Source organism: Sus scrofa, chromosome 6, assembly GCF_000003025.6.
Source record: "Sus scrofa isolate TJ Tabasco breed Duroc chromosome 6, Sscrofa11.1, whole genome shotgun sequence".
Taxonomy (NCBI): Eukaryota; Metazoa; Chordata; class Mammalia; order Artiodactyla; family Suidae; genus Sus; species Sus scrofa.
Genome location: NC_010448.4, coordinates 61,280,757 through 61,307,815, shown reverse-complemented (window position 1 = coordinate 61,307,815; position 27,059 = coordinate 61,280,757). Strand labels below are relative to the sequence as shown.

The 27,059-nt window shown below is 56.1% G+C and overlaps 1 protein-coding gene across 1 annotated transcript; it reads left to right on the top strand.

Moving 5' to 3' along the window:
* On the top strand, positions 28-25,885 carry PEG3 (paternally expressed 3). Its single transcript, XM_021095134.1, is given in 11 exon segments — positions 28-219; positions 3,939-3,999; positions 5,420-6,549; positions 14,118-14,195; positions 14,365-14,615; positions 15,004-15,090; positions 15,774-15,938; positions 16,013-16,122; positions 17,608-17,710; positions 18,262-18,354; positions 18,525-25,885. Coding segments are annotated over 7 exon segments (4,410 nt in total). The 5' UTR covers positions 28-219; positions 3,939-3,999; positions 5,420-6,549; positions 14,118-14,195; positions 14,365-14,599; the 3' UTR covers positions 22,361-25,885.

Sequence of the window (27,059 nt, the reverse complement as noted above, 5' to 3'; positions counted from 1 at the left end):
GCCCCGCCTCTGCAGAGAGGCTGACAAGGAGTCGCGGGCCCTGGCTCGGTGCAGACGCTGGGAACCGCGGGAGGACGAGGTCGGAGCAGAGAAGTGGACATGTGCACTGTGGGCTGGCGGCGCCGCCGGGCGCCCGGGGCCGTGTGGGTGCACTAGACAGTGTGCGGGCTGCGCCGTGGCTGAGCCGTCTGCTGGGGCGGTGTGGTGAGGTGCGGTGAGGTGAGTCCGGCTGCCTGACCCGCACCTCCGCCTCTGGACGGTGTGCCGGACGGGACGCTGCAGGTCTGGGACCCCGGTCAGTGGGCTGGGGCTGCCGCGCTTGCCGCGGCGGCGCCATCTTGCGCGACCGTCCGGGGTCTGGGGTGGGGTCTCCTATGCCACTTTTCCTGAGCGTAGCGGGGAACAGGGATGGCTGGCTGCGGCCGCGGGCTCCTGTCACCTCAGTCTGCTGGGGTGGGTGGCTGCTGGAGAAGCGGTGGACCGTCCCTAAGAACCGTGGGCGGTCTCGGGGCGCCCCGGCTTTCCTTGGCTTGGGCCGAGGGCTGCAGAGGACTCCTATGCCACAGGGTCCCAAACTGGCCAGGTCTCCTCTGGCTGCCTGGACATCCATGCTGGTCTTTAGGGGCGGGGTTTGTTTGCCGCAGTGGCGGTGGGAGGGGCCAAGGGCCTTAAGGGGCAGGGCCAAGGGCTATTTTCTGTGGGCGGTGACAGGCTTAGGGCCCCACCCATCCTGGCGCCATCTTTGATGTGGGCGGCCAAGATTGGCTGTGCAGACGTTATCCTGATTGGTTGGTGGGGATTGGGGCTTTGCCAAGAGCTGTCGAGACTGCCAGTCTCTGGGCTGTGACCATTTGGAGGAGGTGGCCCCCCCACCTTGGCGCCATCCTTGATAAGGGCAGCTGGGGCTTGTGCGCAGGCGTGGTCTTGGCTGGCTAGCCGAAAGGGTGGGTCTTAGGGCAGTGGTGCGCGTGTTCTTGGTGGCGATTGAAGGCTGCGAGGTCCTGCTTCCTCACACTTTCTTTGCTGGTCACGGGTCTGGCCGCAGATGCTTGCCGCAGACGCTTGCCGCAGCGTGTCACCCTGACTGGCGTGGGGTCTGAACTCTTACGTGTGAGACTGGGTAACGGCAGGTGACTGGGGGTCTGTTTTATTGGCTGGGTCCACGTGGCCTAGAGTTTGCTGACCCTCTTGTTGCTCTGGGGCTGTTCGTCCTGAAGGCTACGGGCAGTCTTGGGCCCGCTGTTTCTCCTTGGTTAGGTTTGGGGAGCCACAGAGGTTCACCCCTTCCCCTATAGTTGTCTTCCTGGACTGCTTTCATCCTGCGATGTGTCTGCCTTCATCTTTGGGTTGCGGGGCTGCTGGTGCTGGGGGGTGCCCCCAAACTGCTGCGCAGGTACCCTGTCTGTGGGCTGCGGGGCGGGGCCGTGGGCGGTCTTGGGGACGGACAGCGCTGCAGAGCCCTGCCTACTCTGCGCGGCGTGTGTTGACTGACACGAATCGCGGCGGAGCTGCAGGGGGTGGGCCGAGGGAGGGGCTGCGGAACGTTGTCCGCTCCGGCCTGATGTTGATTGACAGGCGGCGGCTGAGGCTTACTGTGCAGGCGCCATCTTGAATGCTAGTGGGTTGGATGCAGGGGGCGGGCCGAGGGAGGGGCTGTGGAGCTTGGCCCGCCCTAGGGCTCTGTTGATTGACATGTGGAGGCTGAGGCTTACTGTGCTGGCACCACCTTGAACGATAGTGGGTTGGATGCAGGGGATGGGCTGAGGGAGGGGCTGCAGAGCTTTGCCCACTCTGGTGCTCTGCTGACTGACAGGTGGAGATGGAGCCTTACCACGGAGACACCACTTTGAATGACAGTGGGTTGGCTGCAGGCGGCGGGTCTGAGGGTGGGGCTTTGTGCTTTAAATGACCTTACACCGGACTGTAGACCATTTTCCCTCCAGCGCTGTATACTTTGGCCTAGGCGTGACAGCCGAGGCTTACTGCGGAAGGCCCATCTGGAGTGGCAGTGGTACTGCTTGGGCAGTTCAAGGGGGGGGACTGCAGAGCCATACCCACCTAGTGCTCTGGGGGCCGACAGGTGGCGGCTGAGGCTAGCTGCGCAGGTGCCATCTTGAAAGCCTGGTGCCGGCTGCCGGGGAGGGCCCGAGGGAGGGGTGGCGGGGCCCTGCCCACTCCAGCGCGAAGTTGGTGGGCGGACTAGCGGCCGAGGCTTACTGCGCAGGCGCCATCTTGAATGACAGCAGGGCTGGCTGCAGGGGGCGGGCTCCAGGGTAGGACTTTCGTGTCCTGAGTGACTGATCGCAGCGCAGAGGCCTGCCCACTCTAGCACTACGTTGGTTGGCCGATAGATGGCAGCCGAGGTGTACTGCGCAGGTGCCATCGTCAATGGGAGCCGCAAGGGGCAGGTTGGAGGTGTGGCTGCAGAGCCTCGCCACCCTTATTGCGCATGCGCCACTTAGAGCGCCGGTGGGGGTCTGGCTGAGAGCCTGAGACGTTCGGAGAGGTGGTGCGGTCTCCGCTGGGCGGTGCCCTTGCGCCGTCAAGGTGAACCGCTGCTTGCCGCCGCGGCACGCTCCTGCGGCCGCACGTCGGCGCAGTGGTTCTGTGCAGTGGCCTGTGGGGTGGGTCACAGAGGCGGAAACTGGGAATTTTAATGCATTTGGAGATGGGCGGGATCCTTAGTGAGAGAACGGAGGAGGCTGTGCCTACGAGCTGCGAGGGTGGGCGGTTCTGAGCGAGGTAGGAGGAGAAGGCCTCCAGCCCGTAGATGGCCCGGAGAGTGCCGAGCCGCGGAAGGTCCTGAGGGGGACGTGGCAGCGGAAAGGGGGTGGGGCGGGGCGGGGCGTGGCGCCCCGTCTGGGGAGGGGCGAGGCCAGGGCGGGACGCTGTGGGTTCCTACTTTTCCAGTTTGTGGTGGGAGAAACTGCTCTTACATCCTGCAGAGAGTGGTGTTAATAACATACACCAGAGCCGTAGTCATGAAGGTACTTCCCCTAGGAGCCTCCGCTTGAACGCGTGCTCTGAGGCACAGTGGGACTTGAAACATGTGTAACCCACAGGGAGCAAATCGATGACCCCAAATGTGGGGTTAATGTAATGTTCAGGTAATGATGTCATTTCCTAACGGTAATCAGGATAATAGCACTCAGGTCCTAAAATAAGCCGTCCCACATGTTACTTATGTTTACAGCACAATTAAGTTTTTGGCCCTGCATCACTGGCTATCAAATGATAGAATTTGAGTTTCAACTCACCTTTCTAAGAAGTCATTACTCCACGTAGTTTCCTTGAAAAATGTCTTAGATGTACTTTTTTCTAAAATGACAATAGTTTGTCTATAATAGTTTGCCATGGGCTCTGAGGTTGAGTTCTCTGAGCCTCTGCTTATTTTCTGTGAAATGAAAACTAGAAAATTAATAGTGTTATGGTGAAAATTACCAGAGACGATAAAATAAGATGCTAAGTGCTGTGTGAGGCACGTAATTAACAGTAAATAATACTGCCTCTTTTAGTCACGTTTTACTCTAATATTTATCTGCAATATATGTCCCTTGCCTTTAGAGAGATGGCCAGTGCAATATAGGTAATAAGTGGAACATTGGGTTCTTGAATTGGTGTCTTAATCCCAAGCTCCTTTGTTGTTTTGCTCTGCTTCTTAGACAAGGCTCTGCGACACTGAGGGATTGATTTGCACACCCATTGGCATAGCCTCATTGGGAAAAGGCTGAGATTACAGCCCAGGGTACAACATATACCTCAGGGAGCAGTGTTGATGGCTCTTCCATTCTGAGAGGGAAAGCTGTTCTTCCAGGTCTGATTACATTTCTGTCACTGTAGGAGGTAAAGTTGCAGCTACTGTGGGGTCATTTCCAGCCTGGGAAATCCAGTAATTGAAAAGTAAATTTGGTGTCTCACGTTTCCTTTTTTTTCCCCAGCTCTACCCGACTGGCAAGAGGAGGAGGGCCTAGGTCCACACGCTAGGTGGCTGCTGTCCAGGTGAGCTGACTCCCCTTCTCACAGTGCCACCCATCCGTGGAGTGAGCATGTCCTTCCTCCCCAACACTGTCCTACTGCACACGTGTTCTGTTCGTGCTCTTCCAGTGGACTGTGTACTCACCAGCAATTTTTCTTGGCCTCATGCCATCCTCTTCCCAACCCTCAGCTGCTCCTTCAGACCTGCTCCTTCTCTCTTAGTGGGTACGAGTCATCAATTCATCTATCCAACATGGCCTCGTGGGAAAGGAAATTTTTCCTGGAGCTTATAGCTTATTGGATAGTGAGACACGTCGAAAAAAATAATTGTGTGATTCATGCCTTTGAAAGAACGTTCACTACAGACACTCACCTTCATCTGGGAGAGGCCACATTAGGGTCTCCCTGGGAAAGGGAGGGACATTAGGCTGAACCCCGACACGGTGGACGGTATTGTGTCATGAGAACAGTATTCTTAAGGGAGCTGAAAGTCCAGGATCTAGTTTAGACTGGAAGCCTAGAATAAAGGGAAGAAATGCATGGTGTTTGACGTGGGAAAAAGAAAAGTGGGGCTGCCTTGTGAAAGGCTTTGCAGTCACTGGTAAGTACTTGGGCTTAATCTGAAGCACCGCAGGAAGCCATCGAGGTACTTAACCATGGAACCCATGTGATAATCAGATCTGTGATTTAAAAGTATCGTTTGGTTGCAGGGTCAGAAGGGGAGGGTAGAAACAGTGGGTACAGGACCACCTCGGGTCTGGGCGAGAGCCTGGGCGAGCAGAGGGGCCCAGCCCGGGAGGTGAGGCTTGGATGAAGGTCATAGAAGGGGGGATAAGTGAAATTGGATGGGTTTGAACAGATGACTGAAGAGAGGGACTCAGTAGGGCTTGTACGCCTTGTTCGTGGTTTTGACTCATTCAGACCAGTCTCAGTGGGTCATCTTATGTGGGCAGGTGAGCAGAATAGCAGCCGCTGATAGCACGCCTGATCCAGGACAGGGTCATGCTAGACTTTGGTCTCCAGAAGGGAGCGACATAGTCCTTGGCCTCAGTGGCTATTAAATGAGCACTCCAGTTAAACGGGGAACAAGAGGACATGCTTACCAGGAGAGTGGCCATGCTGATGGTGTATTACCACCCAGGGAAAGTGGGCCTCTGGGGGTGGATTGGCTTGTTCCTGGCCTCAGCGAATGCTCCAGGTACCCAGCATCTGGCGCCCAGGCCTGTGGAGACTCAGAAACCCTTCTTCGCCTAAGGACGTGTGTTGGTAGATCCACTTAATGAAGTTAAGCCATAATGACTTACTGGCTTGCTTCAGAAGACGGTGTGACTGAAACTTGATGTGCCCACTGTGTCCGTCCGGGTGTATTCATTCCCGGGGGGCTCACACCACAGGGGCCCGGCTCCTCAGAAGAGCGTGTGATGAGCGTGTTTTCTCCCTGTAGGCAGACCTACATGGGAGGCGAAACCATAATGAGAAGGTTGTGTGGTGAGTATGGAATCAGAATGAGAGCTTGTGGCCCCACTTTGATAGCCCTGGCCTGTAAGGTGGCCTGATGATAACCAGCTGGCTGCAGCGACGCTCTTGCTAGAGCATCACCAGGATACCAGGAGCCCCCGTCTGCAGCCCCTGCCCTCCCCCGTCGCCAACCAGATCAGATCTGACCCGAGGGCGCAGGGTGGGCTCCCCTGTAGATGGTGGATGAGCCATGCTTTGCGGCCTGCCTTTTCATGCCCTCTCCCCATAAAAATCCTATCAGTCAATTATTGGTATAAAAATATGGTCCAATGTGTCATATTGGCACAGAAGACGTTTTTGTCCCTTTAAAGCAGCTCTTTGTGTTGAATCGTTTCGGGGCTGACCCGAAAACTCAACTCTTAGATGCTATTTCTTGCCTTTTAAAATTGGGGTTGGGGGCAGTTCCTCGAGAGCGGACAACGGCCAGGAGATGTTGCTGCAGAGTGGTAAGTGCCAAGCTTCCGTGGTGAAGGCAGGCCCAGGGCCATGTGGTGATGCTCTGAGAGGGGCCATCCAGCAGAACAGAGGGGGAGTTGTGGCTGGCGTGGTTGGGGTAGTGGTCATTTACTCCACGCCCACACGCCTCTGTAAAATTGTTACCCGAACAGCCCCTCTTGTCCACATGCACGCAGTCACAGTTGATTGGACCAGACTGGACCCTTGAGCCTAGAGCACTGGTTCACCAAGCCTGGCTCCTGGAGTGCTTGCTGGGGAATCACAGACCTTCTAAACCATCGCCCTGGAGAGACAGGCGCATGTCTCACAGGCACCCCAGGTGTGAGCACCACGCCCTGGATGGCCTCGAGCCTGGCGTGCACACGTCTCGGAGAGCCTGGGCGAGCAGAGGGCCCCAGCCCGGGAGGTGAGGCCTGGCCTGGGGCAGCACTGTGCTCCGTGGGCCTGCTGAAGCAGAGATGTCAGCCTGCAGAAAGAGGCGGGAGGATGGAGCCAACGAGAGGAGAGAAGAGGCCGGACGCCCCGCGGTCCCTGAGAAACGGAGAGAGTAACCTCCTCGGTTCCTGACCTAAAGTTCTCAATTCCAGCCCCTTTCATGAGGTAGGTAGCACGAGCAAGGGCCTGAAGCGAGGTGCACCATGATGAGGGACCCCAGGACGTAAGTAGAACGGGGCTTGAAGAAGATACCACGGAGCTCCTCGCACTCTTGGGGGGACGTGGGAGCCCGAGGTCGCGGGGGCCACGGCATTTCCTTACCTCTCCTCCCACGTCCTGCCACGTGTGCATTGAGACGCTGCTTTAGCTGAGCTCCTCCCAGGTCACTTGGACCCTTGACCCTCTGATCCCGATGGAGGCCAGAGACCCCCTGCTTGTGGCAAGAATTCCATCTGTTTCAAATAAATTCGTTGTGAGACCGTGCTCTTGTTTTCTGTGCCTTTTTATGAAGCAGAAGTAAAATGCTGTGACCTATTGAGGGGGTGGCCTCAGGGTCTCCACACGGACCACAGGGGCAGGCAGCACCACTGTGGTCGCAGACGGTCCTGCTCACACATGGAACTCGCTCTGCGGGCCGTGCTTACAGCACGTGGGCTTCCTGCCTAGGCATGATGGGCGGTGGGTTAAGGACAGGTCGCGGAGGTAGAAGAAGAGCGGGAGCCCTGGGGTCCCCTCTGCCCACGTGGAGAGGGACTTTGTACCACTGGTGCCCACGGCTTGTCACCTCTCCTCCCCTCCTGCCCTCCTGGAGTCGGGCTGGGTCCCTGGGTGTCCTCCGAGTGGGGTCAGACCTTCTCAGGTCCCGCCCCTGGCTGCTCCGTGACTCTCGCTGGGACCCCCGCTCCAGAGGGAGACGTGGAGGCTCCTCTCCAAGCCAGGAGATGGAGCTGACGGGTGTGAACCCGAGACAGCCCGGCTGGCAGTGAGGTCAGGCTCTGGGTGCGGAGCCCCCGCAGGGCCGCCCTGGCCCCAGGGCGTGCGGAGAGTGCAGGCCTCCATGGGTACTGCCAGTGGCCGGAGAGCAAGGGGGGCCTGCGGAGGGGAGGGGTGCTGACGAGCCGTCACAGCAGAAGGGAGAGGAGGCACAGACGGGGGGCGGGGGGGGGGGCTTGCTTCCAAACCGAGTGTCCTGAACGTAAAAGAACATTCTAAGTTGACGTGTGAAAGGAAGTTAGCCTTTATTAGTAATTTTTTTCTGACATCCTTCACTCTGAGTAGTCTTAACACAAGCATGTGTGGCAGTTTTCTTCTGATTTGGTTTGTATGCACGTCCATATGTTTAAGGACCTACGTAGCATTTTTTTAAAAATAAATCGTCACGCCCACCTCATGGGTGCTTTAGCCAAGAGCGAAGTGTGTCGGGAGTCAGGCAGTATTTGGTTGTGAGGGGGCATGATGTGCCATTGGTGGAGCCTGTAGCCCGGGTGCATCGCACTGGCCGTCTCTGGCCGTCTGTGTGTGCGCGTGTGTGCGCCTGCACGCACGTGTACCTAACATGGTGCAGCTACTTAACGACATCTGCAAGAACTGCCGTACGAGTACATCTCCGTCTGTAGCTTTGCTTTCTGAAAACTGCCTTTTATTCCATTGTGTGCACATCCTCTTTGTTTTCTCTGCACATAAAAAATGAGCACGTTTGCAGTCAGGGTGCCACGTACGTTGCACAATATTACCCCTTGGTATTTTCACTGACGACTTTAAACATTTTTTACATTGGTCATTGCCATCAGGTTCAAGTGAGCCGATGTATCTGTACAGTGGACTCCTGTGGAGTGTAATCTCATTTTGGTAAAAACTAGATGTCACTGTATACGTAGATTTTAGAACGTTTAATATAGGAACACATTTGATCAGTGGGTGTGGCTTGCAGTTTCTATGTTAGAGGTTCCATGATACTTGATTTTTTTTTTTTCTGTCTTTGTCTTTTTAGGGCTACACTCACAGCATATGGAGGTTCCCACACTAGGGGTCTCATCGGAGCTGTTGCCGCCAGCCTGTGCCAGAACCACAGCAACACCAGATCCTAGGCACGTCTGCGACCTACACCACAGCTCACAGCAACGCTGGATCCCAGACTCACTGAGCGAGGCCAGGGATCGAACCCGCGTCCTCATGGTTACTGGTCGGATTCGTTTCTGCTGCGCCACAACGGGAACTCCTCCATAACATTTGAATGCTGTACTGTTTTTTATGTTTGTAACCAGAAAATAAAGCTACAACATTTCTTAGAAACATAACGTTATATAACATTTTGCTAGAGATTTTATCTGTTTTCCCTCCTTATGGAGTGAAATTTTTGGAGGAATGCTGGTTTTTGAGTGTAGTGATTCATTTTCCTCAGAATGAAGTATGTTTGGCCTTGGCCTTCTAGGGATGAAATTCAGAATTTTGGGGAGAGAGGCCAGATGCCAGCACTGGCTTTATTGATCTTTCCTGATGTCAGAGGCCTGTTTCAGCCTTCTCAGAAATCCATCCCTGAACAGCTCGTCAGAAATGGAGGTGTTGGCTGTCCCCTCTTGTCGTCTTCAGTGAGATGATCTTTCATTCTTTAGTCCTCAGAAACGTGCCAGTTTGTATTTAAACAGTTACTGCTTTTCTTGACTTAAAAATCTCCCTTTACTGTAAACGAAGTCCCCATGTGTGATGTACGTTTACCCAGGCCCGCTTTTGGACCATGTTGTGTTCCTTCAGGGTGTTGGCCCAGCCCCTGCTCCCTGCTGTTGTGTTAGAAGTATGTTTCCACATGTTGGGTCCCTTTACAGACAGCCCCTCACCCATGCCACACACAGACTTTCTTGTTCGGAATTGCCTTGATGTTTCTGCGCTTTTATTTTTCGGGAGGAACTGGATTCCTGGTTTGTCAAAGTTCCTGCCTTTTTGTGTTCAAGGGAGGACCGCCAACAGGTTTTGTATTCCTGTGCGAAGACGGAGGCCTCCTTCATTGAGGACTTGCTCTCTGTCCTTCTATACATTTAAAAATTTTTGTTTGGAGTTACAAATACTTTGTTGAATTTATTAACAGGAATTTGTTTATTTTGCTATTCCTGGAATTTTTGTTCTTGCCATATTAACTGACGAGCTTTTTCAGTTCAAAAGAATGCTTGCTCCATGTCTGTATCTTGCACTTTGCTTTCCTCGGTGGTGGCAGCGAGGGCTTCCAAGGTCGTGTTGGAGCGTGCTGTGGAGGGCCTGGCTCGCTCCTGAGCGGCGTCTTCGTGGTGTCCGGATGGCCTTTGAGTCTCACTTCGTGCTGGGCGTGAATCTGGAAAGGTCGAGGCTCGCAGAGGCCTCTTAACACCAGTCAGTGCTCCCGGAGTCCCTTCCGCTCTGCTCCGTCCTGTACCACCATCTCCCCGTGTTCCTGCAGTGGCACTTCACGGTCAGGGGCTACGAGTTTGACGCTCCTAGATTGGACGTAGAAGTTTTTGTTTAAAAAAGAGAGAGAGAGAAAGAAAGGAGGTTATGGAACACCTGCTGTGTGCCAGGGCTGCGAGGATGGGACTACAGCGCTGAGAGGGCAGCCCTTGGAGGTCAGCGTGGGCGCAGGTGCCCTCACTCTCTGCTGGGCTCCTCATTCTCCGGCTCGCCTCGGGCTTGGAGGGACTCTAGACAGGCTTCCTGTGGTGGCCTTGGGCAGGCCCATTGACGACTCCTTTCTGCTGCTCTGCTCCTCGCTGCCGCTTCCAAACGCCTGGCTTCTCTTTTCTTCCCTGGTGGGCTGGGCTGTTGCCACGGAGGCAGAAGCTGGACTGGGGCAGGGGGGGCCATGTGGGTAAAGCAGCTGTGCTTTTGATTGGCCAGTGGTGCTGTCACAAGAGGTGTTCCCTTGGGAGCTGGGGCTTCCCGGGGGCCAGGTGAGTTGGAGGTGAGGGCTGGGGTCACTTGACTCCCTCATGGGTCCGCCTGGTGTCAGGTGACCCTGGCAGAGAAGGCTGCCAGAGTTTCCCTTCCCTGAGTTTGCCTGGTGGTTGCGACGGCATCTGCGCCCTGTGTTGGCACCGCCCTTGCACGGCAGCACGTTCACGGGCCATGTGCTCCTCGGGTGAAGTGATCTCCCATGTGGGCATTTACTGCAGCAGCTTTGGGATCAGATGTACCCACAGGACTTGATTGCAATGGGCAGCTACCTTTTTTAGCTCCTTGTTCCTTATACTTTATCTACCTGACTATCTTTGTCCTTAAATGGAGACTCACCAGTTCAAAAGGAATGGGCGTTTTTAACTTTTTAAAATATATGCTGAAGTGACATCCAGAGACAGGATTCTCATTCGTACCAGCAGCCTCTTGCCAGCTGGATTTTTATCTTTGGAATAGTTGCCCATTTGGTGGCCCAGAGAGTCTTCACTGTAGTATTTTACATGTTCTTGATTTCCGATGTACGTACTAGCTCTTAATACTAATTTTATGAACTCTTTATTAATGCTCTTTATTTCCATATTGAGCCACTTACTTTTTCCTTACTGCTTTCTATAAGCTTTATACGTTTCAAATATTAACTGTCATCTGTGTTGCAAAATATTTCCCCCCTCCTTTTTTCTGGCTTGCTTTTATTTCGGTTGGTTTGCATAGGGCAGAAAATTCGTACCCATTTTGATTTTCACGTCTGCCGCATGGTGGTCAGTAGGTCTCTGCCACTGGACTCTGCTCGAGCATTCTCCTACCTGCCTCTGCTCTTTGTGGTTGTAAGCGGTGCTTCCGTGAGCTGTGGGGAACCGTGTCTTTGTGCTCACCGGCGGAGCGGCCTCTTGGAGTTCAGAAGTCGAATCTCTTGAGTGGGGAATGGCACTGCATTTATGTACTGAGAGTGGCTAGAGGTCTGATGGGTATCCTACCCTGCAGCTGTCTTGGGTCTGAGACATTTCAAAGTTGATTGTTTGGGGTTTTCTAAATTGCCTGTCGTATCAGTGTGCAAACAGCCAGTTGAGGGTGTAACCTGGGAGTCAAATGGGAGGACGGGTTGGCCAGGGGAGGGGAGGAGACCCCTGAGTGTTCAGGGGTTAGTGCTTCTGCACCCACGCTGGGCAGCAGCAGTCTCCAAACGCCGCCCCTACTGGTGCTTTTGTTTATTGTTTTATTTTGAACTTCAAAGGTATTTTTTTGACTAGGTCATTCACCCTCATGGTAAAAAAATAAAAATAAAAATAAAACCGAAACCCAAAAGGAGAAAGTACAGTGAAAAAGTGAGTTGCCCTTCTTGCCCTGGCTCCTGGCTCCCTTCGGCAGAGGCAGTCACCATCAGGCCTGTCCGTCGTCTGCGCAAACGCCTCTCTGTGTGTGGTTTCTCAGCGTGCGCTACACACCGTCGGGTCCCGTTTGGCTCTTCACTGTCTCAGAGGGCGTCTCATGTCCGTTTATTTACAGTTGCCTTGTTATTGTAAAAAGACTCACAGTCATCCTGGGAACGGAACCGTGTTTTGTCCGTGCTCAGAGCCGCACTTGGGCGAGTACACCCTGGCCTGTGTGTTGTTCCGTACCTCTGGGGTCGATCCATAGCGTTAGAATTAGTAGGACTGGACATGGACATTTTTATTTGGTAAGAGGCCCAGTTGCCTTTATAAAATTTTCCTTGCCGCAAGCAGCATGGAGCCTGCTGGTTTTCTCTCCACACAGACCCACGCGTTACCGTGATTACCCGGTTCCCAAGGCCCTCTCTGACTCTCAGACGCTGTGCTGCCATCGTGAGAAGGAGCAGATTAAGTCCCGACTTCTTTTTTTAAAGGTTTTTCTGTTAAAAATCTCTCCTTTTTCAACACGCTTGCTGCCCGAGGGCCATTTGTTGGCCTGGTCGGAAAATCTTGAGCACATTTAATGAAGATCATATTTGTTGACTCTGGTCCTGAATTTCTTGGGAGAAGGAATTAGTGAATTTTCAGCAGTGGAGTCGGCATCTGTCTTGTGACAGGATCCTCTGGGTGCTCCGTGAGCAGGAAGTCCTCCATCATCTCTGCTCTCAAAAGCTTTTGTACCATGGTAAATACTTGGCTCCTGGGAATTTCACGAAGTTACTCTCTTGTTCGTTTTGTCTTTTTACATTTCCTCCCTAGATTTTCCTGTGTTTCCTGAGTCAAATATGCCAAGTACTTATATTTTCTTTGAAAAATTGTTGCTTCCCCATCAAACTTTTTTTTTGGCCACACCCGCTGCATGTGGAAGTCCCTGGGCCGGGAATTGAATCCATGCCACAGCTGCGATGATGCTGGATCCTTAACCCCACTGTGCCACGGTGGCAACTCCCTGCTGTTTTTAAATCCACTTTCAGAGAGTACTCAGTGCTCAATTAGGTGCATATGGTGAGGTCACATTACAATTTTGGAACAAATCAGTCTTTTTGTCAAAAGGTGCAAGTGTGTTTTGGTGGTTTTATTACTTCGGCTTTGATGGTTTAGGTAAGAAGCTCATTTGTTATTTTTATGTTGTTTTCCTGCCCTCAGGCCTCATACTAGGAATTCTTAATCCTGAGATTATATTAAAATGGTTCTTTTTTTTTTTTTTTTTTTTTTGCTTTTTAGGGCTGCACTTACACGATGTGGAAGTTCCCAGGCTAGGGGTCCAATTAGAGCTACAGCTGCCAACCTACCTCACACCTCGTGCATTTGTGCATGGCAGCATGGGCTCCTTAGCCCACTGAGCGAGGCCAGGGCTTGAACCCTCGTCCTCATGGATCCTCATCTGGTTCATTTCCTCTGAGCCACCCCGGGAACTCCTGGTTTGTTGGCCTTTGGATGTGTGCACTTTGAAAATGTTGATCCAGGTCCCCTTGAGATGCATTGTCAAGTTCCCCGGCGTCAGTGTCCTTGACCCCACCCACTGCGCGGGATGGGTGGACTTGACCCCCCGACCGTGTGGGGTCTAACAATGCCAAGTCCAAGGTTCTCCACAGTGACACTCGCTCTCCCGTCACTGCCTTTTTACGCTACAGCAACAGCAACGTGATGGATCCTTTTACGCCTGTGGATTCGATTTTCTTTCTTTAAGTCTTTTCTATTTTTATAATGGACTTACTTTTTTTTTTTTTCCACAAATTTGTTATGGTCAGTACATGTTTAGGGAGTGTATTATAAGTGGGTTTCTTACTAAATTATCACGATAAGCTGTTTCCATTGATTTGCAATATGTGGGTGGACAGTCTTACATAAGAGAGTGATAGGTGGCTTTTTTTGTTGTTGTTTTTTTGGCCGCACCTGCAACATGCAGAAGTTCCCAGGCCAGGGATTGAAGCTGCACCCCAGCAGTGACAGTGCCAGATACTTAACCCGCTAGGCCACTGGAACACTCCAAGGCAGTGATAGTTTCTCTCTCTCTTTCTTCATACCTCAGATTTGTTTTTCTTCTCTTGCTGTAATTGGCTGGAACGCCATAGAATAACATTCACTACTAATGGTGTTAAGACTTGTATCTGCTTTCATAAGTGAGTTTGGTCCACAGTTTGTTCATGCTGTCTTTGTCTTGGGTTTTTTAAATTATTCTGGTCTCATAAATGAAAATTTGAAAGCTTTCTGTTTATCTCGGTTGGTTTGTACTCCATGGGGATGGGATTTTTCTTGATTCTTTGTCAGGCCTCACCGCCAATGCTCTCTCAGTCCACAGCGATTTGGAGAATGACTTCCCTGACACTCTTTACATTTCTTCCATGTTTATCTGTCCGTGTATTTCTCTCTTTAAAATGTCTGCAGGCGCCTGGCGTTTTGACTCTGTTCCTGTGGATTGCTGCTTGTCCTGACGTTCCAGAGAGGCTCCTGTTCCTGAAACAGGTGATTTGCACCCCCACGGGGTCCCGCGGGCTCTGAGGGGAGGGGGTGGCTGTGGTCATCTGGGGGCCGGAGCCTTGCCCCGGATCTGTATGAGCTAGACGGGGACGTGTCTCGGGAGCCAGATGCCATCGTAGGAGACAGTGCCACTGACTCTGAATTCTTTCATCAGCGGTTTTGGAACTTCCTCTACGTGGAATTTGTGGGGCCTTGGAAGACCCCGCTCACACCCGAAACCTCTGCCTGGATTGGTTGCAGCCCGGGCCGCGCGCCGAGGAGGAGATCATTGCGCTCTCGGTCCTCGAGCAGAACTGACGGTCCTCCCAGAGCCGGTCGAGCCCCGGGCGCCGGCGAGGAGGCCGGGGGACTGCGAGGCGCTCGTCAGCCTGCGGGAGTGGCACGCAGAGATGTACGAGCCCGAAGGTGAGCCCCGCCGAGAGGCTGGCCCTCTTGCTGATCCCTCCCCGGGGGGTGGGGCCATCCTGTCATGGGAGGTAAGTGGTGCCCTGGGCTCTGCCCGCAAGATGCCAGGTGCATGCCCCTCCCCAGCTGGGACAGCGTCCCCGCCGCCGAATCCCCTGCCCCGGTTAGGGGTGCGAGAGGGAAGGGAGACCCTTGGTGGAAGAGCCTTAGGAGGAGGGGCTGGGGTGGGCGCAGCCGCCTTCCTGCCCGGCAGTGGGGAGGGGGGCACCTGAGGGTCCTCCTGTGGCGCGGGGAGTGGAGGTGGCAGGATGGGGTATGGGGCAGTGGGCTGCTGAGAGAACCCAGGCGAGAGCTCCCAGGACCTCACGGCCACGTCTGCGTCCCCTAGACGATAGCAGCAGTGACAGCCACAGTGAGAGCAGCATGAGCCGCAGGGCCGCAGAGTCGCCGCCGCGCTCCGCCCACTCCTTCTCCAGTGAGTAGCAGTGTCAGGTCGTGCCACCTGCAGTGCCGGCCCAGTGGTGCCCGCTGGCCCTGAAAGTCTGCCGAGTGGCCCTATGTAGAAGCCACAATGGCGCCAAGCCCTCGGTGAAAACAGCTCCACCTCCCCAGGGGTACGTTAGGCGAGGGTGTGGGAGAGGCAAGCGGAGTGAGGTACAGCTTTTTTTTTTAATGATGCGAAAAAATACGTCAAGCTATTTGAAATTCAGGCTGTGCCCACAAGCCTCCCAGGAGGCCCACGTTCCTCACCCCTTTGCCTCTAAAGCTGTTTTGTTTGTGAAAGGTCTTCCAGTGAGCTCTTTAAAGGGGCACTGCTTTGGGCCGGGATGTGTTTCCTTTCTCTGGACTCAAGCGACGTGCGTGTCCAGGTCGGCCGGGTGGGCCAGGCGGTGGAGGGTCGGAAGTCCTGTGGACGTGGACTTGACCACGTAGGGGCTGGGAAGCCGGGTGTGTCTGGGCCGCGAGCCTGTGCCTCAGCCCAGCTTGGAAGCGCCCTCTAGGCTAGGCCCAGGAGGCCAGGCCCCAGAACCGTTGCAGGGGCTGGCTGTTGGCTGGCACGTCCTCCAGGGAAGAGCAGGATGGTCCCCTCAAGGGCGTGTGCACGGGAGGGGGCTGTGTGCCAGCCCACGCCCGGCTCCTCCAACTCTGCTTTCTCAGGGGACCGGGACCGGGACTGGGACCAGGACTGGGACCGGGACCGAGACCGGGACTGGGACCGAGACTGGGAGCGAGACGGAGAGCGGAACCAGGACCACCGGAGGGGCAGGAGCCGGGACCTGGAGGCCCGTGACCGCTGGCCGTACGCCAGGACCCCCAGAAGCAGTACGTGTACCCCCCGCCCCGACCCTGCCAGGTCCCCCAGCCTTGCTCCTTCCTGACGCCCTTTCTCTCTCCAGGATTTCCTCAGCGGGACCTTTCCCTTCCCCTGATGGAGAGAAAGGCGTTTGCGAAGGGAAGGGAGCACAAACACAGAGACTCCGCGGTGGGCTACGAGGCGAGGTCCCAGGTAGGCCTGGGTTCCTCCTGTGCGGGGAAGGCCCTGGAGTCCCACCGGAGCTGGGGAGGGGCCCCGGCTGGCCGCGCCCGCTGTGCCCTGCTGAGCCAGGGAGGCACAGGGGTCCTGTAGCGGCTTCTGCCCTCAGCACAAGCCAGGGGAGTTGTGCGTCCACAGAGCAGACCAGTGAGACAGAGCAAAGGCTCTGGGGCCCAGAAGAGCGGGCCCTGCCCCCTGCTAGCTGTGTGGCCTTGGACGGTTAACTAGGCGGAATCGTAGTCTCCTCATGTATGAGACAGGCGTGCTGGCCGTGTTGCCAGGCCTGCCGTGAGGCCTGGCTGCAGGTCACAGGTGGTTGGCAGTGCCTTGTAAGAAGCCTGGGCCATGGCAGGTGCATATCAGGGCCGGCAGCTCTGGCTGTTGTCTTCAGAGGCAGTGGGCCAGGGGAGAAGGACCTCCAGAAAGGGTCCCCGGGGCGTGGCAGGGTGAAGGGTGGTGGCACGGACCAGCGGTGACCAGGATGGGGCCCGCCCTGGGAGCTCCAGGTCTTGTAGCAGAGAAGGTGCTCAGCAGCACAGGTTATCCCCGGGGAGGTGCCCTGGGTGGTGCTGGGGGCTGAGCACATGCTCTTGAGGAGCTGCGGAGCAGCTGGTTGGAGGGGCCTGTGGCCAGGTGAGGCCTGGGGGGCAAAAGCCAGAGGCTGGAGTACCGTGGTGGCTCCTGTGGTGGCTTTGGCGGCTGCGGTCAGGTGATGGAGGCCTCGGTCATTGGGGCTGCGGCCTGGAGGCAGCAAGGACCACGGGGGTGTGTGAGAGGGAGGGACGGGTGGTGCCTGGGTTTCGGACACAGAGCTTGGGCGGCAGCGATAACCGACGGGAGGGGAAGGGGCGGGGTGCGGGGTCAGAGGGGACCCCTGTGCTCCAGGAGGCAGAGCCCCTCCGTGCGAGACACACTCAGTCTGTCACTAACTCTGGCTTCTTCTTTGGAGAAAGCAACTAGACACAGTTTTAGGCGTCGAGGGTGGTAGTGGTGCCTGGCGACGGCTGCTTGTGTCCAGGGTAGACCCTTGTCCTACCTCCTCACAGCTGGCAGTTTTGAAGATTTGCTTAGTTTGGTGGTGGTGGTTGCTGTTTAATCCTGGACGTTGGCCGCTGTGTAAACATGGCTGCTCCGGGCTGCACACACGGCGTGTGGCCTCGCGGTACAGTCCTTACCATGGGGACGGGGAGGCGGCGGGCCCCGGGGTCGGCATCGCCCCAGCCCAGGCCTCCCGTCGCCCCACCCCACCCCACCCCCCTTGCTTCTCCCCGAGGGCAGGGTAGGTGTGTGTGACTTCCTCGGGGTGCGGCGCCCCCATTGCCACGAAGTAGGTTGAGAGGAAGACCTGCCTGGCATCACTCGGTCCCCAAACGTCGTGGGCACTTCTGCGCCTGTGGTTGTGGCTGCCAGGCCGCCAGGCCACAGACCATGTTGAGAGGTCGGCCTCTGTCGTTGTAGGACACAGTGTCGTACCAGGACATGGGGGACCTCGCCGAGGACCGGAAGCTGCAGAACCCGATTCAGGACAACATGGAGAACTACCGGAAGCTGCTCTCGCTGGGTGAGCACTAAGAGCCGGTCCCTGCCGCCGGGGACGCCCAGCAGAGGCAGGCATGGCGAGGCCGTGCTTCCATGAAGCCACGACGCTGGCTTTGGGTGAAGAGTGTGCTGTGTGGGGTTGGGGAGCGCAGGGGCGGCTCTTGCCCCCATTGACCTTTCTTCCAGAGTGGTGGCCCTGCAGACTCCAAGCGCACGTGTAGGAGGAACCCTGGGTTCTGGCCCCGAGGCCCTGGGGGACACCTTGCGTGGGGCCTGCATGGAGTGCCCTGGGAGGCAGCGGGGCCCTGAGGGCCGAGTGTGGACAGCGGGTGTGGAAACCGTCGGAGGAGGCCCATGAGGGCCAGTGCGAGGGGTGTCCTGGGTTCAGAGGGGCCACGAACAGGGGTGGGCCGCGTTCAGGGGCTTCCAGGTGGAGTCGGGAGGATTAACTGAAGTTCCGGTTGGAAGAGGTTAGGGTATCCGCGGCGCGTCTAGTGGCTGAGAGCAGACCTTTACGGCCATGCGTCTCGGTCCTCAACTCGAGGGTGAGGTGTTGCATTCTTCCTGGCACAGGGGTTCAGCTTGCTGAAGACGATGGCCACTCGCACATGACCCAGGGCCACTCGTCGAGGTCAAGGAGAAGCGCCTACCCGAGCACCAGCCGAGGTGAGTGCGAGGCCGCGAGGAGTGGCAGCCTTCCCCGGGGCGCCGGGGGCACACGCCCAAACGCAGAGGGGCGCCCAGGGCACTGCGCACTCCCACGCTGGCGCGGAAGGCCCGGGTCGCCTTGCCCAGGGCAGGACGCAGGGGCCCTGATACCCGGGCTCTCCTCGCAGGTCTGAAGACGCTGCCCGAAACCAAAAAGCCGGCGCATCGGCGCGGGATCTGTGAGGACGAGTCCTCGCACGGGGTGATCATGGAGAAGTTCATCAAAGACGTGGCGCGCAGCTCCAGGTCGGGAAGGGCCAGGGAGCCCAGCGATCGGCCGCAGAGGCTCCCCCGCAGGCCGGACGGTGGCTGGAAGGAGGTGTCGGTTAGCAAGAGGGAGGCGGTGATCCAGGAGCGGGCTTGCGAGGGCGGGGCCCTGGGGGGAGGGGGCTTTCCGTGTAACGCAAGCCTGGTTTCCAAGAAGAGAGTTCTCGAAAGAAAGCGGCGCTATCCCTTTGACGAGGACGGGAAGGGCTCCGTGCACGATCAGAGGGGCTGTGCGAGGAAGCGGCGCTTCTAGTGCGGTGAGGTGAGAAAGGCCGCGAGCGTGAGCAGCCTCAGCGCGCCGCCCCTGCCGGGCTCGCCGCCGCTGGTCCTCGGGGCGATGCCCTACGTGTGTGACGAGTGCGGGCGGTCCTTCGGCGTGATTTCCGAGTTTGTCGAGCATCAGATCATGCACACCAGGGAGAGCCTGTACGAGTACGGCGAGTCCTTCATCCACAGCGTGGCCATCAGCGAGGTGCAGAGAAGCCAGGCGGGCGGGAAGCGCTTCGAGTGCAAGGAGTGCGGTGAAACCTTCAACCGGAGCGCTGCTCTGGCCGAGCACCGCAAGACCCACGCTCGGGAGAATCTGGCTGAGGGTCAGGCCGAGGTGTGCGAGGAGCCCTTCCTGCCCAGCCCGACCTTCAGCGAGCTCCAGAAGATCTACGGGAAGGAGAAGTTCTACGAGTGCAAGGTGTGCAAGGAAACCTTCCTCCACAGCTCGGCGCTGGTGGACCACCAGAAGACCCACGGCCGGGAGGCCCGAGCCGGCGAGCGGGCGGATGCCTTTCAGCCCAGCCCGGCGCCCAAAGAGCTGCCCCGGCTGTACGGCCGAGAGAAGCTGTACGAGTGCAGGGTGTGTGGCGAGACCTTCCACCACAGCGCCGCCCTGAGGGAGCACCAGCAGGTCCACGCCCGGGGCCACCCGCCGGAAAGCCGGGGCAGAGCCTGCGAGGAGACCTTCGTGCCCGGCCAGTCCCTGAGGAGACGCCAGAAGACGTACCCGAAAGAGAAGCTCTACGACTTTGCAGCCGCCGGGGAGGCCTTCAGGCAGGGCTCCCACCTCCTCGAGCCGCAGAAGATCCGCTCTCGGAGGGAGCTCTTCGAAGGCCGGGGGTACGACAAGTCTGCCGTGCACGGCGTGTCCTTCCCCGAGTCGCAGAAGAGTCACACCATAGCCAGACCCCCCGAGAACGAGGAGGACGAGAGGGCCTTCACCGTCAGCTGCAGCCCCGCCAGCAGCCGGGAGGCCGCGGCCGGCGAGAGGTCTGTTCTTCGCAGCTCGGCCTTTGCCGCGGCTCAGAGAAGCCACAGCGCCGCGGGGCCCAGCAGGCCGCGGGGCTTCGCGGAGTCGACTGTCCACAGCTCAGGGGTCATCTCGCGGCGGCAGGTGCCGGCTGGAGAGAGCAGCTTGGAGAGGAGGAGGCTCGAGAGCTCCGTCATCCACAGCCTGGCTGCGCTCAAGCCTCCCAGAGGTCGCGGGGGCAGGGAGCTGCTCGGAGGCGGCGAGAAGGGGGCGCCCTCCACCTACCTCGCGGGCCTGCGTGAGCAGCAGAGAGCTCCCGCCAGGGAGGGCCCTCACGAGGGCGGCGCGGAGGACATCTCCCAGGGCTCCGGTGCCCGCAGCGCGTCCCAGGCCGAAGCACAGCCTTCCGGAGAGGGTCCCAGCGGTGTCAAGACGGCCGGCGAGGCCTCTGTTCCCGGCTCCGGCGTGCGCGAGCACCAGAAGGCTCGCGCCAAGAAGAAGAACATTGAGCACAGGAACTACGACGCCTCCGTGACCCACTCCCTGCGCTTTGGTCAGCCTCTCACGTTTCGCCCTAGAGAGAAATTTTATGAATGTCCAGAGTGTGGCGAGTCCTTTGCGCGTAGCTCCGACCTCACGGAGCATCAGAAGATTCACGACAGAAAGAAGCCCTCTGGAGGGAAAAACTACATTCGGTCTGTCATCCGCAGCTTAGCTTCTGCTGACCCTCAGACCAGTTACGCAGGCTGGGCAGCTCAGGCCAGTTTCGCTGAGCCGCAGCCTCAGACCAGTTACGCCGAGCCTCAGCCTCAGACCAGTTACGCCGAAGCCCCAGCTCAGACCAGGTTCGCTGAGCCGCCCGTGCGCAGCGAGTGTAAGGAGTGTGGGGAGTACTTCGCCACCCTTGAGGACCTGGGTGCCCATCAGAAAATCTATGCCCGAGAGAAGCTCCACGTGGGGAAGCTGTTCGGCGGCTCCGTTGTGCAGAGCGCAGGCGGCGCGGGGCCGCAGCAGGACGAGCTGGACGAGCTGGACGAGGCCGAAGACTCCATCTACGGCTGCAAGGACTGCGGGCTGGGCTTCGCGGACCGCGCAGACCTGAGGGACCACCAGAAGGTGCACGGCCGCGAGTACCTCATCGACAGCCGCGAGTACACGCACTCGGTGGTGCACACGCACTCGGTGAGCGAGTACCAAAAGGACTACACGGGCGAGCAGCTCTACGAGTGCCCCGCCTGCGGCGAGTCGTTCGTGCACAGCTCCTTCCTCTTCGAGCATCAGAAAGTCCACGAGCAAGACCAGTTTTACGGCCAGCGAAGGTACGAGGAGCCCTTCCTGCAGCCCCTGGTCATCAGCCCGCGGGGGCCGCGGGCCCCGCAGAAGAGCCCTGCGGGTACGTCCCTGCTGTGCCAGGTGTGCGGGCGGGACTTCATCCACGGCTCCGTGCTCAGCGAGCACATGCGCGTCCACGCCGGCGAGGACCTGCCGGAGCAGGGCGGGAGGGCCGAGGCCGCGGGCGGCCCCAGCGCGGCCCCCGCGGCGCCGCCCAGGGATGAGGCCGAGGAGAAGCGCTACGCGTGTGAGACGTGCGGCGAGTCCTTCCGCAGCCAGGCCGATCTCCGCGAGCACATGCGCACCCACGAGAAGGAGGAGCCCTACGACTACGGGGCCACCTTCGTGCACACGTCCTTCCTCACGGAGCCCCCCAAGAGGGACTCGCCCTTCTACGAGTGCAAGGACTGTGGCAAGTCGTTCATCCACAACACGGTCCTCACCAAGCACCAGAAGCTCCACCTTGAGGAGGAGGAGGCGGCCGCCGCCGCGGCCCAGGAAGTGGAAGCCAACGTCCTGGTCCCGCGGGAGGTTTTGCGCATCCAGGGCTCCAACGTGGAGGCCGCGGAGCCCGAGGTAGAGGCCGCCGAGCCGGAGGTGGAGGCCGCCGAGCCGAACGTGGAGGCCGCCGAGCCCAACGGGGAGGCCGAGGGGCCTGAGGGCGAGGCCGCGGAGCCCAACGGCGAGGCCGAGCAGCCCAACGCGGAGGCGGAGCAGCCCAACGGCGACGCCGACGAGCCGGATGGTGCGGGCATCGAAGACCCGGAGGAGAGGGCGGAAGAGCCCGAGGCAGACGCGGACGAGCCAGACGGCCTCGGGGTGGAGGACCCGGAGGAGGAGGGCGAGGACCAGGAGATCCAGGTGGAGGCACCCTACTACGGCTGCGGGGAGTGTGCGGAGACCTTCACCTCCAGCTCGGCCAACGGCGAGCACCTGAAGAGCCACGCCAGGGTGATGACCTTCGAGCCCGGCAGCGTCTGCGGGGAGAACTCCCATCCCACCGAGCACGCCAGCACCAGCGGCAGCGGCAGGGCCGACGACAAGTACTTCAAGTGCGACGTCTGCGGCCAGGTCTTCAGCGACCGCCTGTCCCTGGCCAGGCACCAGAACACCCACACGGGTTGAGGGCGCAGGGGTCGAGGTTGGAGGCCCTTCATTCAGGACCGGACCCTTCCTAGACCGCAGAGAACTGGAACCCACCCCCCGTGATGGCAGAAGGAAACCCCTAGGCCTGTACACATCTGACTTTGTGAATCCGACGGCTTGGCCTGGCCGGGAGCGGGAGGTACAGGCCCCTTCGGTCCCAGCGCTTCCCCGTCCAATGGCGCCTGCGCGCGGGGGAGCCCAGCGCACACCTCCCTTCCCCTGTCCTCCCACGATGGAAAGCACCAGGGGGTTCCGAGGCTACAGGAACTGCCCCATCACCTGTAAATGACCCTCTCGTCACCTAGAGGTCGTAATTCCTGAGGTGTATGTAAAATAGCACATCATAGCCGACAGGATCGCATGTATTTGGATTCACTGTGGTACCGGTAATGGCTCACATGCAGAGGTACCTTGCCCGGTACTCTTGGAATTGTTGTTTTTTTTTTTTCTGGAGGAGGAAGAGAGCAACAAATTAGAATATATTTGTACGCATCTTAGATCCTTAGAAAGATTTATCGTGCGTTTATGACCCTCCCCCGCCCCCGTCAGTATCGTTTTGAGTGATTGTGTTGTGCCTCACTGCTAACTATTCCTCTGAAGGTGTAGCCATGAAAGATAAGCCATCTTTCGTGCTTTGCTGTCTGAAAAGGAAGTGCTTGAAGCTTCCTTTCCAGCCGTTCCGTCTACACCGACGCCTTGGAACCTAACCCTGTGTATACGCCTTTGCAGTGTGTGGATTGGCCTTTTGTGACCCCAGATTTAGTGGTTGCCACACCTTGTCGCCTGCAGTGGTTCTCGTGCAAAAATATTACAAGTTTTTTTTTTTTTTTTGAAACCAGCTTGGTGTGTGTTTGAGAGTGAATTCACAAAAGCCGAAGCTTTTCCCTGTAAATCTTACGTCTTTGCCTTTAAAGAGTGGGTTGCAACCATCACTAGATCACGAGTGTGCCTGATGAAGGTTGAGAACCACAGGGGAGGCTCCCACCTTGTAAATAAGGACGCAGGCGCCGATTCCGTCACTTCCTTTGTGCGCTTCCTGCCTTAAGTGACAAGTAGCAACGTGGCTCCGTCCGTCCGTCTGTGTTGCCACAAGTCTGTTTGCACCCTGGGCGCCCAGGAGCTAGTATCCTTAGAGCTTTGTACCGTGAAACTCCATTCTCGTCTTCACCTCAACCCTGACCCTCGACCCTGTGTCTAACTTATATTTAAAAAAAAAAAAAGAAGAAGAAGTTCTTGACAGCCAACTCGAGCTTCACATGGACTCAGGTTCCCCAGCAGCCTTAATTTGTTCTGTTGCCGCCGGGCCCTTCCTCCCAGCTGTCCTCTTGTCTGTCTGGTGGCCTCAGTTTCCCCTGTGATCACAAGCTGACCTCGTGGCTCGCGGTTTCCTGGGTCGTGCTCTGTGGGCCTCCCCTGCTCCTTTTGCTTCCCCGTCCCTCACATAATGACTATTTAAGAAGTTTTTTGGCTTTGAGTTGGCTGGAAAAAAAATTTAAAAACTAAAAAAAATTAAAAAAAAAACTTAAAAAAAAAGAGGATCTTGGAGATTAAGAGAGCGAAAGGTAAGAACAGGTAATTTGGGCAATCAAAATTAAAACCCTGCTGGGGAAATGTGTCTGAATCTCACTCTCCTGGACCCTCCCAGCAAGGGATCGGGAGGGCGTGTGGGAGCTGGAGGGGGTGCCAGAGTCACGGAGGCTGTGGACCGGGAGCGGGAAGCAGGAGGGAGGAAGCCGAAGCCGGCCGTCCTGCTAGGCCGCCAGACCCAGGAGGGTGAGGAAGCAGACAGGAGAGACAGCAGAAGCAGGGACCAGAAGGCCAAGGGGTGGGAACCACCGGGCAAGAGCTCGGGCAGGTTGGAAGAAGGGGCCTTGTTGGTGGCACAGCGTGACTGAGGGCCAGCGGCATAAAAAGACCTGCGGTTGGAACCCACACCCAGGGGACGCAGGGACCGGGAAACGGAGCCCGCGCTGGCGTTGGCCGGGTGAGCCCGGGTGCATCGCCCTTGGAAGCACGAAGTAGCAGACCCTTTTCAGAAAGCAGCTTGCCAAACATCAGGGTGTCTGTTCCAACCTTAGGTTAGTGAAAATTAGGAACAACGTCTAAATGCCAAAAATAGGAAAACAGTTAAGAGAACATGTCTGTGGAATCGTACGCAGCTGCTTAAAAATGATAATCATGAAGAGTTATGTAGCAACGTGGAAATATATTTACGGAATACTGAGTGGAAGAAACAGGACGCAGAATTATATTTATACTACAGCTATACCTGTTTAAAAATGTATGCTTATAGTCAAAAGCCGTTGTGGTGGTGTTGTTGTAGTTGCTTATAGCTGAGCATTATTTTCTTAAATTCCTTGAACGTTCCATATGGTAGCGTTACTAAAAAGTCTGTCATCACTTTTCCATTGTGAACATAATTTGGAAAATACAGAACAGTGGAGGGAAAAAAAAATCCATCTACTCACCATCCAAAGACAGGTATACTCCTCAGCATATGGTTTATTCTCGTTTCTGTGCACAGGTTTATGATCCTAACTGTGTCAGCTGTGTATTCAAATAGCTGTTACTTTCGTGGAATTACAATTAAACACGCTCATCCTCACCGTTTCAGATGTTCCTTATAACGGTGTCCTGATGACAAGGTTGATTATGTGTGTTTCCATTACAAACATAACACACACCCAGAGGAAAAATTGGAAAATTCAAAATAAATGAGAGAAGGAAAAAAAGGTCACCCATATTCCCAGCACCTAACAACTGCCGCAAACACCTTGCTGTGTTTCCTCCATCTCGTTTCAGTGCACAAGCTTGTGATTATGACAGTGTGAAGTATGTGTGCATACAGTCTCAAATGAAAAACATGCGGAAAATAATTAAAACAGTGTTGTCGTTGTGGGAGTATGGTTAACTATTTTGTCTCAAATTCCTTGAATGATCCTAGGTGTTTGGTATTCAATCTTAGCATATGTATTTTTCCATTCCAAGTACAATACATACTCATGGCAAACTTTGGGGAGATTTCAGGAAAGTGGAAGAAAAGAAATGCACCCAGGCTCCTGGCACCTGTCGCCATTGCTGTTTACACCTCGAACCTGTGCACGGTCTGGCTGTTGGGCTGTTTAGGACGAGTACGTGGTGTGTCAAAGACGGGAAGAAACACGGAAAACAGCTGAGAAATGGTTGTGTGGTCGTTGTGGGTTTATGGTCAAGTATTTTGTCCTGGCTTTCTGGAACGGTCTTCATCCGAGTGTTTTGGTGACCTACCTTTATTCCATGTATTTCCATTATAACCCCAGTATGTGTTCATCATAGAAACTTGGAAGTTACAGAAATGTAGAAGAGAGACTCACCCATATTGTCATCCAAAGGCTGTGGTTAACATGCTGATACAATTTTTTCATCTTGTTTCTGTGCACAGGTTTTTGGTTTGTTAATATGGTTGTGGTCGTTCTATCTATCTGTAATAGTGTCACCAGTAAAAATAAAGTTAAAAATAAGATATTTCTCTGCCTCTTTTGTCCATTTAGTGTTTGGGGTTGTTAAAAAATTTCAGAAACTTAGTGTCTGTTTAGTTCAGAAACTTTGGGTTTGGCTTACAGATCTTACTCCATTTTTAATTATCACATTTTTTTAAAAAACCTTTTCAGAGCCCTCCTGTCGGCATATGGAAGTTCCCAGCCCAGGGGTTGAATCAGAGCTGCAGCTGCCGGCCTACACCACAGCCGCAGCCACAGCAACACTGGATTCGAGCTACATCTGTGACCTACACCTGCAGCTCACGCCAACACTGGATCATTGAGCCACCGTGCAAGGTCAGGGATCGAGCCTGCATCCGCATGATACCAGTCAGGTTCCTGAACTGCTGAGCCACAGTGGGAACTGCAGTTATCGCCTATTTCAATAGTTAACTCTGAAGGGAGCTTTTGCTATGACACGGTTCCACATTTTTAACTGCGCTCTTAAAATTAAAACGTATATTCCAACAGTGTTTTTAAACTCGAGTAGTAACCCCAGGTATGTTTCCGTTCCTTGAGCCTGCACTTAAAATGAGGTTATCAAGCAGACAAGAATGGTCCCTTAACATAAAGAATGTTAGCGTTACGGTTTGGAAGTTGAGGCTGAGAGGGACAGCTCTCTTTTAAGACGGATTTCCTGCAGAGTCTTATCAAAGGGAGGCGTGGAAGGGAACCCACTGCAGGTCCCTGTGGGTCGCTGACCAGCCCCTCCACGCTGCAGGAGTTCACCCGCCCGCGCACCCACTGCACTTGCGGGGATAGCCATGCTTCTGCCAGCGCGTTTATTCTGAGGTCTGGTGCCTCCCTGGACTCAGGGAGATTGGTGCTCAGCAGTCCCCAGTGACCAGTCAGATTCAGACTGAGGCCTACCTGGTGGTCGCATAGGTTGGAGCTCATGAACCAGTTGAGGTGCCAGAGGGAGGGCTTGGTTCCAGATGCTTCCACCCCAGCGCCTTATGGATTCTGGCCAAACTGCCTCCCGTTGGTTCCCTAAGAACTCCCACATCCTTAACGAAACCCTCCCTTCTGCCTTTGCTGCTGGTACAGCTTTTGCTGTTTCCACCAGCCCAGAACCCTTTCCGCTTCCTGGGAACCCCTGAATCGTGAGAAGGCGACCTGTCCAAAGGCTGGGCCTGGTGCCGGGCAGGCTGCTGAGCAGG